Source organism: Lissotriton helveticus, chromosome 2_1 (assembly GCF_964261635.1).
Source record: "Lissotriton helveticus chromosome 2_1, aLisHel1.1, whole genome shotgun sequence".
NCBI lineage: Eukaryota > Metazoa > Chordata > Amphibia > Caudata > Salamandridae > Lissotriton > Lissotriton helveticus.
This window is the reverse complement of record NC_136059.1, coordinates 883,747,598-883,760,371: the sequence shown is the minus strand read 5'-3', so window position 1 is coordinate 883,760,371 and position 12,774 is coordinate 883,747,598. Positions and strand designations below refer to the sequence as shown.

Genomic DNA, 12,774 nt, shown 5'->3' with positions numbered 1-12,774 from the left:
AACAAGGTTTTATCATGAATATATGTAAGAAGAGACCCGCTATAAAGTCAGTGGGACTGGTGGAAGTGGATGTCCCCATTTCTACCTAGAAGCAGGGAAGTGAATGACACTTCTATGCATCTTGTTGAACATGATCAAACTATAAGGGGGATTTTTTTTTTGCTTTGAGGAGTGGAAATAGTTTGTTGCTTATTATTTCTAATGTTTGCTGAACGGTTACTACTTAAAACAGTGAAACGTTACAGTTTCAATACTTATTTGTTAATTCTTCGCTCTTGAAAGCATTGACACTGGCCGTAATTGGAACGCGTGATGGGCAAACTCATCATTTTCCTACTTCTAACTCACATCATAATTTGCATTGCCAAGTTGTAGTTGGGTAAAATTCACTCCAGGGTGATGATGTTTTCAAAGTAAGATTCCGAGACAAAACATAAAGGCCTTGTTCCGAGTTTAATGAAAATATAATTCAGGAAATGTACCCTTTAGTAAACCCAGTACGCACCTGAGTTTTAACTCATGACAGAAGTATCAGTGAATACAGAGGTGAAACTGAGGAATAACCTGTGGAAGAACACATGAGTTCCAAGATCTCCCTCTTGTTGACTTATTTTCTCCATACATGCTGAAATATGAATGGGTAGAAATCTCAGAAGTACACAAACTTCAAACACCTGTAATTTCAAATTGTGCGCTAAAAACTTGAGAGACTTGTTCAATAGTACTGGCCAACTCAGAAAGAGGCCTACGTATTTAACCTCGAGTCTAGAGTATAGAGTGAATCCATCAATGTGGTGGGTAGTGAAGCTTTCTTTGAGGTGACACCTCCTCTAGTATTGAAAATCAGAATTTGTAACCTCTGCAACTATACAAAATGGAACTGAACATGACATGACATTTGGCTTATAAAGAATGTCTCATTAGCAGTTCACAATTCACTCCCATAAATTGAGATGAGCAAAGGTAAGGTTCATTTCGAGTTAGCACTCAAAAGGCAACAAATCCACGTGGAACTATACAACGTACTGTCAGGGTTCCAAATCAAATTATCTTTCCAATCAAAGTCTGCTGAAGATTACCTTGGACCAGTCTCCCATTCTCCAGATGAAACATTTGGAGTAATCTTCACAGTCCTCCATTTCTTTCGGCCTTGTGGACAAAACACATTTCTTCCGTGGATTAGTGCACCTGACTGTGCGGTGCCGTACCCCCTTGCCACATTTCAAAGAGCACTAAACACAAAAACAGAAGGATTACAAATCATCCACTGCGATTACTTTGTATAATTGCAGCTTCATCTTTGAGTACTAGGACTCTTGGTTCTGTAAGAACAACCTGTAGCTTTGCAACTTTTCAAATGCTAGGCACCAGATACAAAAGGTTTTTCAATGGTTTGGGAATTTGAAATTATTATATTTTGTTTAAGCACATTTGGTGTGTATTTGGGTGAGAAATATCAATGGGAATGTTTATGAAAACACCCACGGAGTAATTCACAAAGGTAACTTACACTTGTACACTTTTGAGTAACTTTAGCAGCTTTGACTTGCAACATTTAGGAGTGCTAAAGTGACTCAAACGTGTAGATTTATATGCCTCAAGACAAATTTCCAAGTGTAAGTTACTACTGCCAAAAAGGAGCTAGTAGGTCCAGTGCCACACATGATACTATAACACCCTCACATGGAAAGAAATGGTGTCAAGGACCTAAAAAGTGACCTATTAGTAATAATGGTCAATTAAATTAAATGTACTTATTTATATTTTTTTAATACATTTCTAAATTAATTTGATGTTAAAAACATAATTTAATGAGAAATATTATTTTATAATAATCATTTTAATTCATATCTATGTGTAGTTTGAATATTTAAAAGTAAATCTAAACATTTTACTTTAGGTGAGATTTATTTTAATAATTATTTTAAAAATATTATTTTCTTACTCTCACACCACAACTTAGGCTACTTAATGTCTGGGAAGGGACAGACCTTACAGAGGTGGAACAACAGCTGACCAAATTGGGATATACTCTGGTGAAATGCGAGATTGCTAGGAAATGGGGACTGGCAGATCAGCCGTCTCCGAGGGTATGGGCAAAGGAACTGGACAAGTGTATGATAACTGAGAAGGAGGTGTTTAAGTCCAGAGGGTGCCCAAAGAAATGGGACAAGAAATAGGGCAAGTGGAATGAATCCCGTTTGGATTTGTGTACCTCCCCAACAGTGGAGATGAAGATGCAGCAGAGAATGGCACAATCTTTGGAAGATAATGACTAATGTCGGGGCCTATCTTGGTAACTGCACCTGATTGGTAGATAACTATGCTGTACAATGATTGATAACTGTGACTCTCTTTGTTTTGAATTCATGGTATAAAATCAATAACAATATATTTAAAAAAAAATATTTTAACTTATTATAATTAGATTAGTTAAATATTTAATATCAAATTAAGTTAAGAGTGTTGTTGAGTTTTTATTTTGTTCTTGATTTAAAATAAATACATTACATTATTTTACATTAATACTTACCTAAAAATATTTTCGATAATGGGTTTCAGGTTTAATACACTTTTTTACATTTCTATATGCCTTACCATAGGGAGATCTCTACCTTCACGGCAGAGTATGGATCTTCTTTTCAGACTATACAGACCCCATTGTAAGGCAATTAGAAAAAATCTTATGTTCTTGCCATTGAGGGGCAGATCCCTCTACAAATACATAAATATGCACTTTGCAGTTATATGCCTTACATTTGCATGGGTTCACTAAATCTTATTTGTTATGCTCTGAAATGTACACCAGCTATAGATCACTAGACAGTCTCTTATTGTCCCTACTTACACTGCTGAAAATTCTCCACGTATAACCAATTTTCAGGGTTAAGGGTTGATGTTCAATTACACTTTGCTTGACCCCATTTTATTTTATATTAACTGGAAGTATGTATTTTTTTTCAAATATAATTGCAAAATAACCTAAACCTTTTACAACTAGAGTTAGGGGAGCAGTGAGGTTGGATAATTCCATTGGGCGTGTTAGGTGATACTCACAGGACAATCAAGTTGTGGGTCTTTTCTGCTTGCCCACAGCAAACCCTGCGTCTTTCAAATCCCCAATTTTGCAAACCAGACCTTAAGACCTACTTTTCACCACTAATATCCGCAGATCCTTGTTGTGTGAATCGGGACCTTTGTGGGAGCAGATAATACTTTTTGAACAACTAAGATTAGCTCAATTTTGCAGATTGTTTGGTGTCTCTGGCATTACATAATGAAGAAGACACAACCCTAAAACCCAGGCTTGCACACTCTCATAACTACTATGTGATGGCAACAACAGTCAAGACAAACACATAATGAGAATTATTTCTTATGAGCATGCAGAACTAAAGGTTCTTAGTGTCTTATGTTGTGATATCTTATAAATTGTTTTAATGCAAAACAAACCAGTTCTGGCTTCAGCTTTATTATAACTTAGAATGCAAATAAAACCTCTGTGCTGGCAGGAGAACCTTTCTCCTTGTGCTTGCTTCTTTGGAGGTCTAATAATGGATTGAACAAACAGGCTTTGTGTGCATGCATTAGTTTTTATATTTTAGAGAAATTGGAATAGTATTATGCCATATACTTCACCTCCGACCACACTCCAGCTTCCCATACTGTCATACATTCCTGTCCTTCACAACGTTGCATAGAGGCAGGCTTAGGTCCATGACAATCCCTTTCACGAGCGCGAATCATTGTTGTGTTTCTGAGTTGCTGCGTACAGGCCACTTGTCTGGTTTGGGTTCCTTTTCCGCAAGTTCTAGAACATGGCGTCCAATCTGTCATCACCCATCTACAAACAAGCATGTTACACATCTCATTCTTCAGCTTTTACAGTACTTACATAAAAAATAAATGTCCCTATTATATAGTATATTTGAAATTGTGGTTTGGTATGCGTAGGAACCCAAAATGAGCCCCGTCAAAAATGTTCAAACCAAATATATCGCTGGAGCGGCGACTAGAATTGGGCAAAGGTGTGTATTTTTGTGTAAGGCCACCGCCTAGCCTTCACCCCACAGGGTAAATGCTGTTTTGACATACTGGACAGCCAGGCCCTGCATGATATGCAGGATTTTTATAGTACATTCTGAACCTCTTTAAAATGCTTGATAGTAGAATATCGTGGGTTACTGTAGGACGGTGAGCTACTTCAATTAATCTATATTTTTGTGCCATACCACTCCCTTAATTCGGATCATAAACAGTGTTTTAGTGAATATCTTTTCATGACAGATGAGAAAATCTAAATAAATAATACATCAGGTAACCCCTTGGTGCAACAATTCAACATGTTTCATAGTGCTATCATCACCTTAGAACTGGATATTTGTGAATCATTTACAAGTCTGGTGGAATGACAATTACTGGATTGATTGAATGAATGGGTGAATTAACGTTTGAACAATAGAAAAACAAATTAATAAGTATATTAGTTCTATAAAGAATACATCGATACATGAAATAATGTGTACGGTTTTCACTAGTCAGACTGTCTTGATGCCAATATAATGCCTCTATGTTAGTTGCCAGGGTGTTAAGTATGTGATTTACATTGATATCTTATGTTACTATTATCGAGAGGCTGAAATAAGAAGGCAGTGATAAATACCATCATACTAAGTGGGAACACACAGCATCTGCTCAAATTTTCGATAAATGCAAAATTTACAGTCAAGTCCCCATGTTACTCTGATGAAAGTATAATGAATAATTCAATTACTCACGAAAAACTCCGATCAGCTTTAACCTGTTCGCATGAGTGCTCGCCAGTCAAATTTGCTACCTGGCTGAACCTTGCCCAATGTACCCTATTTATCATCAGTTACGGCTCCTACGCTAAGGCGGCAGAGCATCGCCCTACTGCTTTCAGAGCAGTGAAGAGGAAAAATAAAATGATAATAACTGAACGTTAATATCATTTTATTTTTCCGTTCCTAGGTGCGGGGAGGGGTGGGCTGGCCAGAGCAGGAGCCCTGCGAGATGACAGGTATCTACTCCCAAAGTGCACAGGATTGTTTGAAAACAGTCCTGCACAATTTGCATCTTACCCAGCAGGCTGCAGCAGCGGCCCATGCAGGGAAATTTAAATAAAGAATTCATTTTCTCTCGTCATCGTCCGTCGAAACCCTCCCCCCCAACCGGCCCCTCCACTCTTACCTGCATGGGCCTCGGCTGTCCGGCTGTAATGCACAGCCCGGTGAGGGACAGGCACATGGTCCTTGTCCACATCTGAGAGCCTAACCTCGGAGCTCAAACCAATCACAAAGCTGCAGAGCAGCGTTTTGATTGGCTTAGGAGAGCCCGGGTGCTTCCTGAGACAGTGGAGAGGCGGTGGTTGCGACGTGACTGCAGGTAAGTTGTCTTTCTCTTTTTTTTATTTTCTACCTCTCCTAAGGCCACCCGCCCCATTCCCTATCAACTGCCACTGTATTTAGGGATCTCTTCACTTTACCTCAGTTAACAAAACACCACAGGCTTAGATTTGAATTTGGTTTGACCAGGCAAGCGTTAGCAACAAAGACAAGCTTTGTAAAATATTGTCACGCAGCTAGGTGAGCCCTGGAAGACTCAGTGAAAGCAGAGATCTAGGGGATTATATTTACAGCATTGCTCTTCCCTGTCTCTAAAGTGACATTCTAAATTACTTGCCCTTTAAACACATTGCCAAAAGGACTTAGCAGCATATTTATGAGTTCTGGCGCATCTCTGCAAATCAGCAGGGATGCGCCAGAACAAATGCGTCACGCAAAACTACCCTTGTGTCACGGTGGATGCACCGCATTTACAATGCGGTGCGCTGTGGCGCAAGGGTAGGCAGATGCGTGACGCATCTTGTGACGTAAGGGTGGCGCATCGCTGGAGTCGCGTCGCAAGCGTGACGCGACTCCAGCAATGCTCGGGTGTGCCCTATACTTAACGTGCTGCATCAGTCCTTATGCCTGCTTCAAGCAGGCATAAGGAATTGACGTAGCAGCGTCGCACAAGTGCCTGCGTGATATCTTGTAGATGTCACGCAGGCACTTTTGCGAGGCGCATCTGCCCTGGAATGCCCACCCTGCGCCGGAACACCCACATGTGGCGCAGGGCTTTACAACGTGACGCATCAGCCTAGATGCATCACGTTGTAAATGGGTCGCAGGGATGCGCCACGTTTACGATGCTGTTGCGTGACGCAACGGTGGTGTAAACGTGGCGCAAGTCCGACATAAATCTGCCCCCTAGTACCTGCCTTCTTACGCACAAGATGTTGCCTCACTACGTCATCGTAACAAAGTAAAGTACACTCTACATGGCTACACTGACTGGAAATCACAGGCCTCTTTTTCTCTGTTCCCTTCAAAAGATACTCCGAGTAAATTCTTTAGATTCGGGTTAATGTTGATTCCACTGATGGAATTCAGGCAAGGGTGGTCCGAATACAAAAGGATGTTTGGTGACTGCTTGCTCTTGGGGAGGCTGGAGTGAAAACCTATCTCATATTCCGTGTCTGTGGCAGTTTTTTGGATAAATGCCACCATTTACTAAAACCTTATTCTCTACTACTAATATCCGTTCAATTAACACTGCTGTTGACGCCTGACTGATCAAACCACCCCCTCAGCTAAAGCCAATCTTTTTCAAGTATTTTTGGCCACTAAAGTATTAAATGTGAATGCCAACTTTATTATCGACCAAACCATCTAGATTTAATGTTTCCTCTTTTACTCACTTTGTTATTTTAAATATTGAATTCTTCTATTTAAATCGAATAGTTTCTAAATAGCTGTGCAATAATTGAATTCATTCATACATATTTTATCCAAGAGCTGGTTAAATTGCCCATTAGTAAATGAGCCTTCACCCCTTTGTGCACAAGTTTTAGGGGTGGAGTGTCTGATGAGAGAGTCCTCGTGTATGGAGACATTTTTTGCTGGACCCATCTCTTCTAGCATTTTGAATGGCTTATCAATTCGGAGAGGCCATTGGTGGTCATCTAATGAACGTGCACAGTAAAAGTCCATTGCAGTGTATTGCTTGGTCAATCCAGATGGGTCTTAATAAACTTGGCAAACAACTGCCTGACTTTGGAGAAAAAAAACTAGTGAAAATCTAAAATCAGGCTAGTGGAAGGAGGACAATTACTTTTTGCTTATAAAGGAGCCCGTGACTCTTTACAGGGCTGTAAGCACAAATGGGGTAATGGTCCGTGTAGCCGGTGATATTTCTGACCCTGCGTCTGGGGTCTGGGTTGAAAGAATCAGCGATAGTGAGTCACAGTGGACTCAGAGACGGGCGGGTACATCCGTCTCAAACCAGCTAATGCCTGGGATATGGCAGCGGAGAGACGGGTCTTGTCTTCCTAAGGGGCTGGCCGCCCTGTAGAGTCACAGGCTCCTTGCCCGCTTGACGAAACACATGTCGGCTGGTCATTTGCTTTTGAAATTACCTTTCAACAAAGGAAGCCAAATACAATCCTTTGAAGAACAAAAAGACTTTCTATCGTGTCCACTTTGTTCCATTTACTACCTATTGTGTTCTTTTGATTAAGCATGATACATGTATACACCTCGCTTAACGTGTGCACAGGATTCTTGTCACTGTTATTAAAATGTATTTTGTAAATATTCCCAACTGTGTATACCTTTGGTCTGCCGCGGTATCCTTCTTGTAGAAGAAAGAGCAAGCAGAATGAAGAGATAAGAGAGTGAAATAAGGAGAGAAAGAATTAAAGGAAATATTTAGAGAAAAATGGGAGGCAGGAAGAAATTAAGGTCTAAAAGATGCAAAAAATTATTTGTAGGTAATCATAGAGTTATTATCACCTGGTTTGACAAGGCTGCTCATTGCATTTACGGATCTGTGGTTTAGGCTTTGTCAAGTCTTTGCATTTTTTGTTGTCCACAGTGCTGATATTCTTATTCATAATCTTTGTACATGATAGTGTCGTTTTCCGTTCTCCTAACATAAAATAAAATATAGCACAGAAGAAAAAAAAAATCAGTAATCGAACAGAACATTCTAATTAATACTTCAGCACAATCAAGGTAGAGGGTAAAATTGCTAATTTTACTCATTCCACAATGCTCATTACAAATTTCCCATAAATCTCAATTTGGGCGCAAACCTGAATTTCCACCACTGCCAGTGTCAGGAGATGTACAGAGTACTACACTACAAAGTTATTTTACCTGCACACATTTCTCCAGGTATAACATTGCAAAATATGCGTGGGGAATTGTGGCAATAAAAATGGAAAATCATGTGGGATCAGACCGAAGCTCACGATCCCCTTGGTCATTTCACATTACTCAAAACAATACTTGTAATAGTGTGATAATACTTAGTTATGACCCTACCCAGCTGTATCAGAATTACACCGATGACAGTTTATCAATTTAGATACCAGGGAGGATTTGTCAAAGCAATTCTGGATGTAGGTTACCAATGAGGTTTAACCACAACAGTTGTAATGAGCACTTAAATTGTAGATCACCTTACTAGTTAACAGCTGACCTTTTCAGGAGCACATAACAAACTGAAATTGATAATGGGATATATCCATGTAACTGTACTTTCTAGGCTAGATATACTATTAATACTGGATGCAAAAAACAGACACAATTTGCAAACAGTCTTTTTGAGACCAGCATTACATTTTACAAACCGACCTCTCAACCTATAATTCAGTTTGTAAAATTCCAAATCTGTGTAAGCTACAGTCCAAACTACATCAATAATATTCATGAGGTAAGATTCGATTGCAACTCACTCCAAATGGACACATCAGAGGGATGGAGGCCTGCATGAGTCAGCACAGTATCATGTCTATGATTGAGTTTCAATAAAGTAAAACATTTTTTTAAATGCAGACAATTTTTCATAAATTAAATGAGCTGCTTTAAAAAAAGTTTCAATGAGAGTTGGTAATGGTCCCCTAAACCACTACATACTCCCCAAAACATTTCCAAACATTCACAAAGGAGAAGGGGGTCAAACAGGGATGCCTTCCCCCTTGTGAATGTGTTACCAACCCAACTTGGGAGTTGATAACTTTGTAATAGTTTGTTACTCCTATTATGCTATTAGGGACAGGGAGAGGGATTTCTCTCCAGGTCAACTATGGTTGAGACACCACTGCAGGTCTTATGCAATCTCCTCTGAAACCTGGTTGGAATCAGACAGGTTACTGTGGTGCTGGGCCAACAGTGTTTTGAAATTCAACTGCAGAGCCTGCATATGCCACTTAGCATAGTCAATGAGTAGGATGCAGGATGCCAAGAGGCCTAGAAAACACAGAGCCCCTCTCACCAGGACCCAGGATTGGGGCTGAAATATCAGGATCATAGCCCAAATGTTACATACACATGATGGTGGGAAGGCCCAAAACTGCATCATATTCAGGATTGCTCCGATTAAAAAGAGCCTGCACTGCCTGGAGCAAGATAGATAGCTGTTCTTCTGACTGATACTTTGATGTGGGTGGAAGATTAGATGGATCAAAAAGGAATACCAGTGCAGAGCCTCATTCTGGAGAACTTGTCTGTCAAAAGTTATATTTTGCCACCCTTGGATGAAATACCTGATCCTGCTTCCCACAAGGTGATTGTGTGCCACTAAGGCCAAACTAAAGCAGATGGGAGGCTAAGGCCACAGAGATGAGGAAAGGGTAGTTTGCTGCCCCTAGCGGTCTTCATCAGTGCTCCCAAATAATCTGTGCACATAACACATAAATGTGGCTCTAGTGAAAGGGCTGCAATTTGCTATTTTGTCTATGTCTCACTAGTTCTTCACAATGTGGGAGGACCCTCTGAGCAAAGTTCCTTCAGAGCAGCATTAACATTTAGGGAATAATCTCCCCTCCTCAAAACACCATATTAACTACAACAAATGTTTGAAAAGTACTTCATTCACGCTTAGAAGGCATATCATCTACAAAATTCTCTCTGCACTTAAGACTCCTGTTTTAGAGATCAGCATTTTGAATGAAGAAATATTGCTATAATTAGACATCTCAGAGATAACTGATTATGAAATTCCATCAACCAACCTATCCTTTGAAAAAAAATATTAATTGGTTTAAAGGGACACCACATAGACAGTGCATCGGTAGAATCTTGTAGTGAGCATCTTGACATTTTGTTCTGCTTGGGTATCCAGGGCCAAGAAGACCCATCAGAGTGATGTAAATTATCATTGGTAATTATACAAACATTGACATGGAAAGAAAAAAGTCCATAGTCCAAGGGTCCCTGAATCCAACATGATAACAAAATTAGACCCCCCTCCCCCATCCACACTTGTGGCAAGTCTCTATGGTACTCTCAAGATGGGATCACAATAAGTAGGCTCCATCTGTTCATGGCATATCGACCCATGTCCCAGGTCTCCATTAATCTCAGTTACCCAACCCCTAAGCAAAGGTGCCACTCTACAAAGCCTCATCACCATATGTGTCCGAATCCTGGAACTCTTTAAAGCCAGTTAGCATAGCAAACCAAGCCAGCAGACCATCCTCAAGCTTATATTTTCTATGGATGTGCCTCATTTGGACCTCTTCTGCAGTCGCTCTCCCCGAAACATCTTTCAAACATGCTGCATACGTGAGGGGCATCTGACTAAACCATGCTATTGCAATACACCCCTTTGCCAGTACCAAGCCAAGAAGAACATATTTCCTGCTTAGCTTACTCTTGGAAGGAGAGGGGAGCAAGCCCAATAATACCTGGCTGATTTCCAACTGTACATCCAACCCTGAGGCCCTGTTGAGATTTCATATCAAAATGCGCCACTAAGGGACCAGGGCCCTGCAAGATCATACCATATGGGGAAAGTCAGCTCCCAGGGCCCTAGAGCAAGGACAATTTACCAGGCGAGTGACATAGATACAATGCAGGACCTGTGGATTAATATAGGTGTGGTGTATGAAATTGTAATGTATAAGTTTAAACCGCGCGTTGACTACCCTCACCCCTTCATGCACTTTCAACCAGCACTTAGGTGACAATGGGTCCCCCATAATGGTCTTCCATTTGGTCTGAAGTGGGAGCACCTCTAATGGTAGGTCATCCCTGAGAGCCCTGTATAGATGGGAAATCAGCCAACTGCCCTGGCCCATATCAAACAGTGTGGTCAATGTACTGGACCAAGGTGGTTCATCGGGGAAGGACAGCCACACCTCCCGAGCCATGGCTGAGATTTTAATATATTGGAGGTATTGACCCGAGCCCAGAGAGAAGGAGTCCATAGCCTCCTCCCTTGTAATAATATCTCCCCAGGGCACATATCCCCTAGCACCTCACAGTCCACAGCCCTCCATTTCCAGGCCGGCATGAAACTGTCAATTTGTAGAAGGGTTGCAGTGCCAACGAAGGCATGTCTGGGGCGTAGGGCACCTGCTCAAGGACGCTCTGGACCACCCCTTTCACACACCCGCCTCCAGTTGAATGAAATAGGTGTTGTAATTTGGCAGCGATTAGGTTAGCATTAGCAGAAGCCATCCTGTATTTAGAGACTATCTTGTCCGTTTTGTGGAAACCATTTTGTATTTGTCAGCCATTTTGTGCTACCATGTGCTCACCATGTGCTCTGTCCTACCTTCCTGTTAACTGCTCTTGAAATCTGCCTCGAGACAAGATATATTTAGCCTTTTTTGCTTTGCACATGCTCAGTTTAGCTTGCAGCTGTCCTTGCAGCTGTCCCCAGTCTGTAACTGTCAGGATGTGTTCACCAGAATTAGCAACTGTTAGCTCCTCCCACTTGTTGACTGTGCATTTTCTGTGTGACCTTATATGTACCTAAAACCAGCATTTTGTACTTGTACCGCCTTCATTTGAGCCCCTGTGTGGGTATAAAAGGACCAAGCGCCTTCCATTCAGTGTGCTACTTCATACATTACCGAAGGGTGCTGTGTGAATGTAGTTTAACCTCATTAGGTTTAATAAACTCTGTATTTTCTATTCCAGCTTCTGTGCCAACTTCTTCCTAATGGTCTGAGTACTCTGTGCAGAGAAGGGAGAACCCCTAGCACTGGTAGGCCTTGCTGAGGCTCACTACTACAAATTGGCGCCCCACGTGAAGCTCATCGGCGACTCGGATGCCCGAAGGACTGGTTGAAACGAAGGATTGGAATCTCGCTTTGGACGCGATCGCTGCCTGAGGAGACCCGAGTCTTGGCAACCACAGCGTTTTTCCTTTCTTTCTGATCTGACCATCCAGGTGGTGCCGGTCCTCGACTGAGATCTCTTCTGTTGATTTGCCGTGAAGTGACCATTTGGTCGATTTGAGAACTTGGCATTTGGAACCTGGACACCATTTGATTGGTAAGAGTCGTTCTGCGATACTTGCTGTTGGTTTTTGATGCCTTGGATTGGTAAGGTAGTTTAGTAACACTTACTGTCGCTTTTGATTTGAAGGATTGGCCAATATTTGTATCTGTTTGTAAGGTATATATAAATTGCAATTTATATAGGCAGGTAATGAGGAGAATTTTCTCTATTTGAATTAGTTTGAACAGCGCAACGTACAAAGAGTACTTTAAATGCTACTTTGATTATAATACTGCATATTTTGTACTATTTTTGGCATGCCTGTTTCTAGCACACTTCGTAGGATGTGTTGCTTTTGTAGAGGTACCAGTTTGAGACTCGCTGAAGCACAACCGGCCCCCCCGGAGAGGACGCCTAATAGGGACATGTATATTAACGTTGGTATTTCTTCTATAACGTACAGCACGTTGTGGAA

At 41.1% G+C, this 12,774-nt stretch overlaps 1 protein-coding gene across 1 annotated transcript in view; it reads right to left on the bottom strand.

Annotated features, from left to right (window-relative positions):
• ADAMTS19 (ADAM metallopeptidase with thrombospondin type 1 motif 19) overlaps window positions 1-12,774 on the bottom strand; it is a 1,315,906-nt gene that overhangs the window by 114,417 nt on the left and 1,188,715 nt on the right. The window contains exons 19-21 of the mRNA XM_078675613.1: window positions 7,857-7,992; window positions 3,640-3,844; window positions 1,080-1,232 (exon numbers count right to left, since the gene is read on the bottom strand). Of these exons, the coding sequence (XP_078531739.1) occupies window positions 1,080-1,232; window positions 3,640-3,844; window positions 7,857-7,992 (494 nt within the window). The remainder of the gene's footprint in view (window positions 1-1,079; window positions 1,233-3,639; window positions 3,845-7,856; window positions 7,993-12,774) is intronic.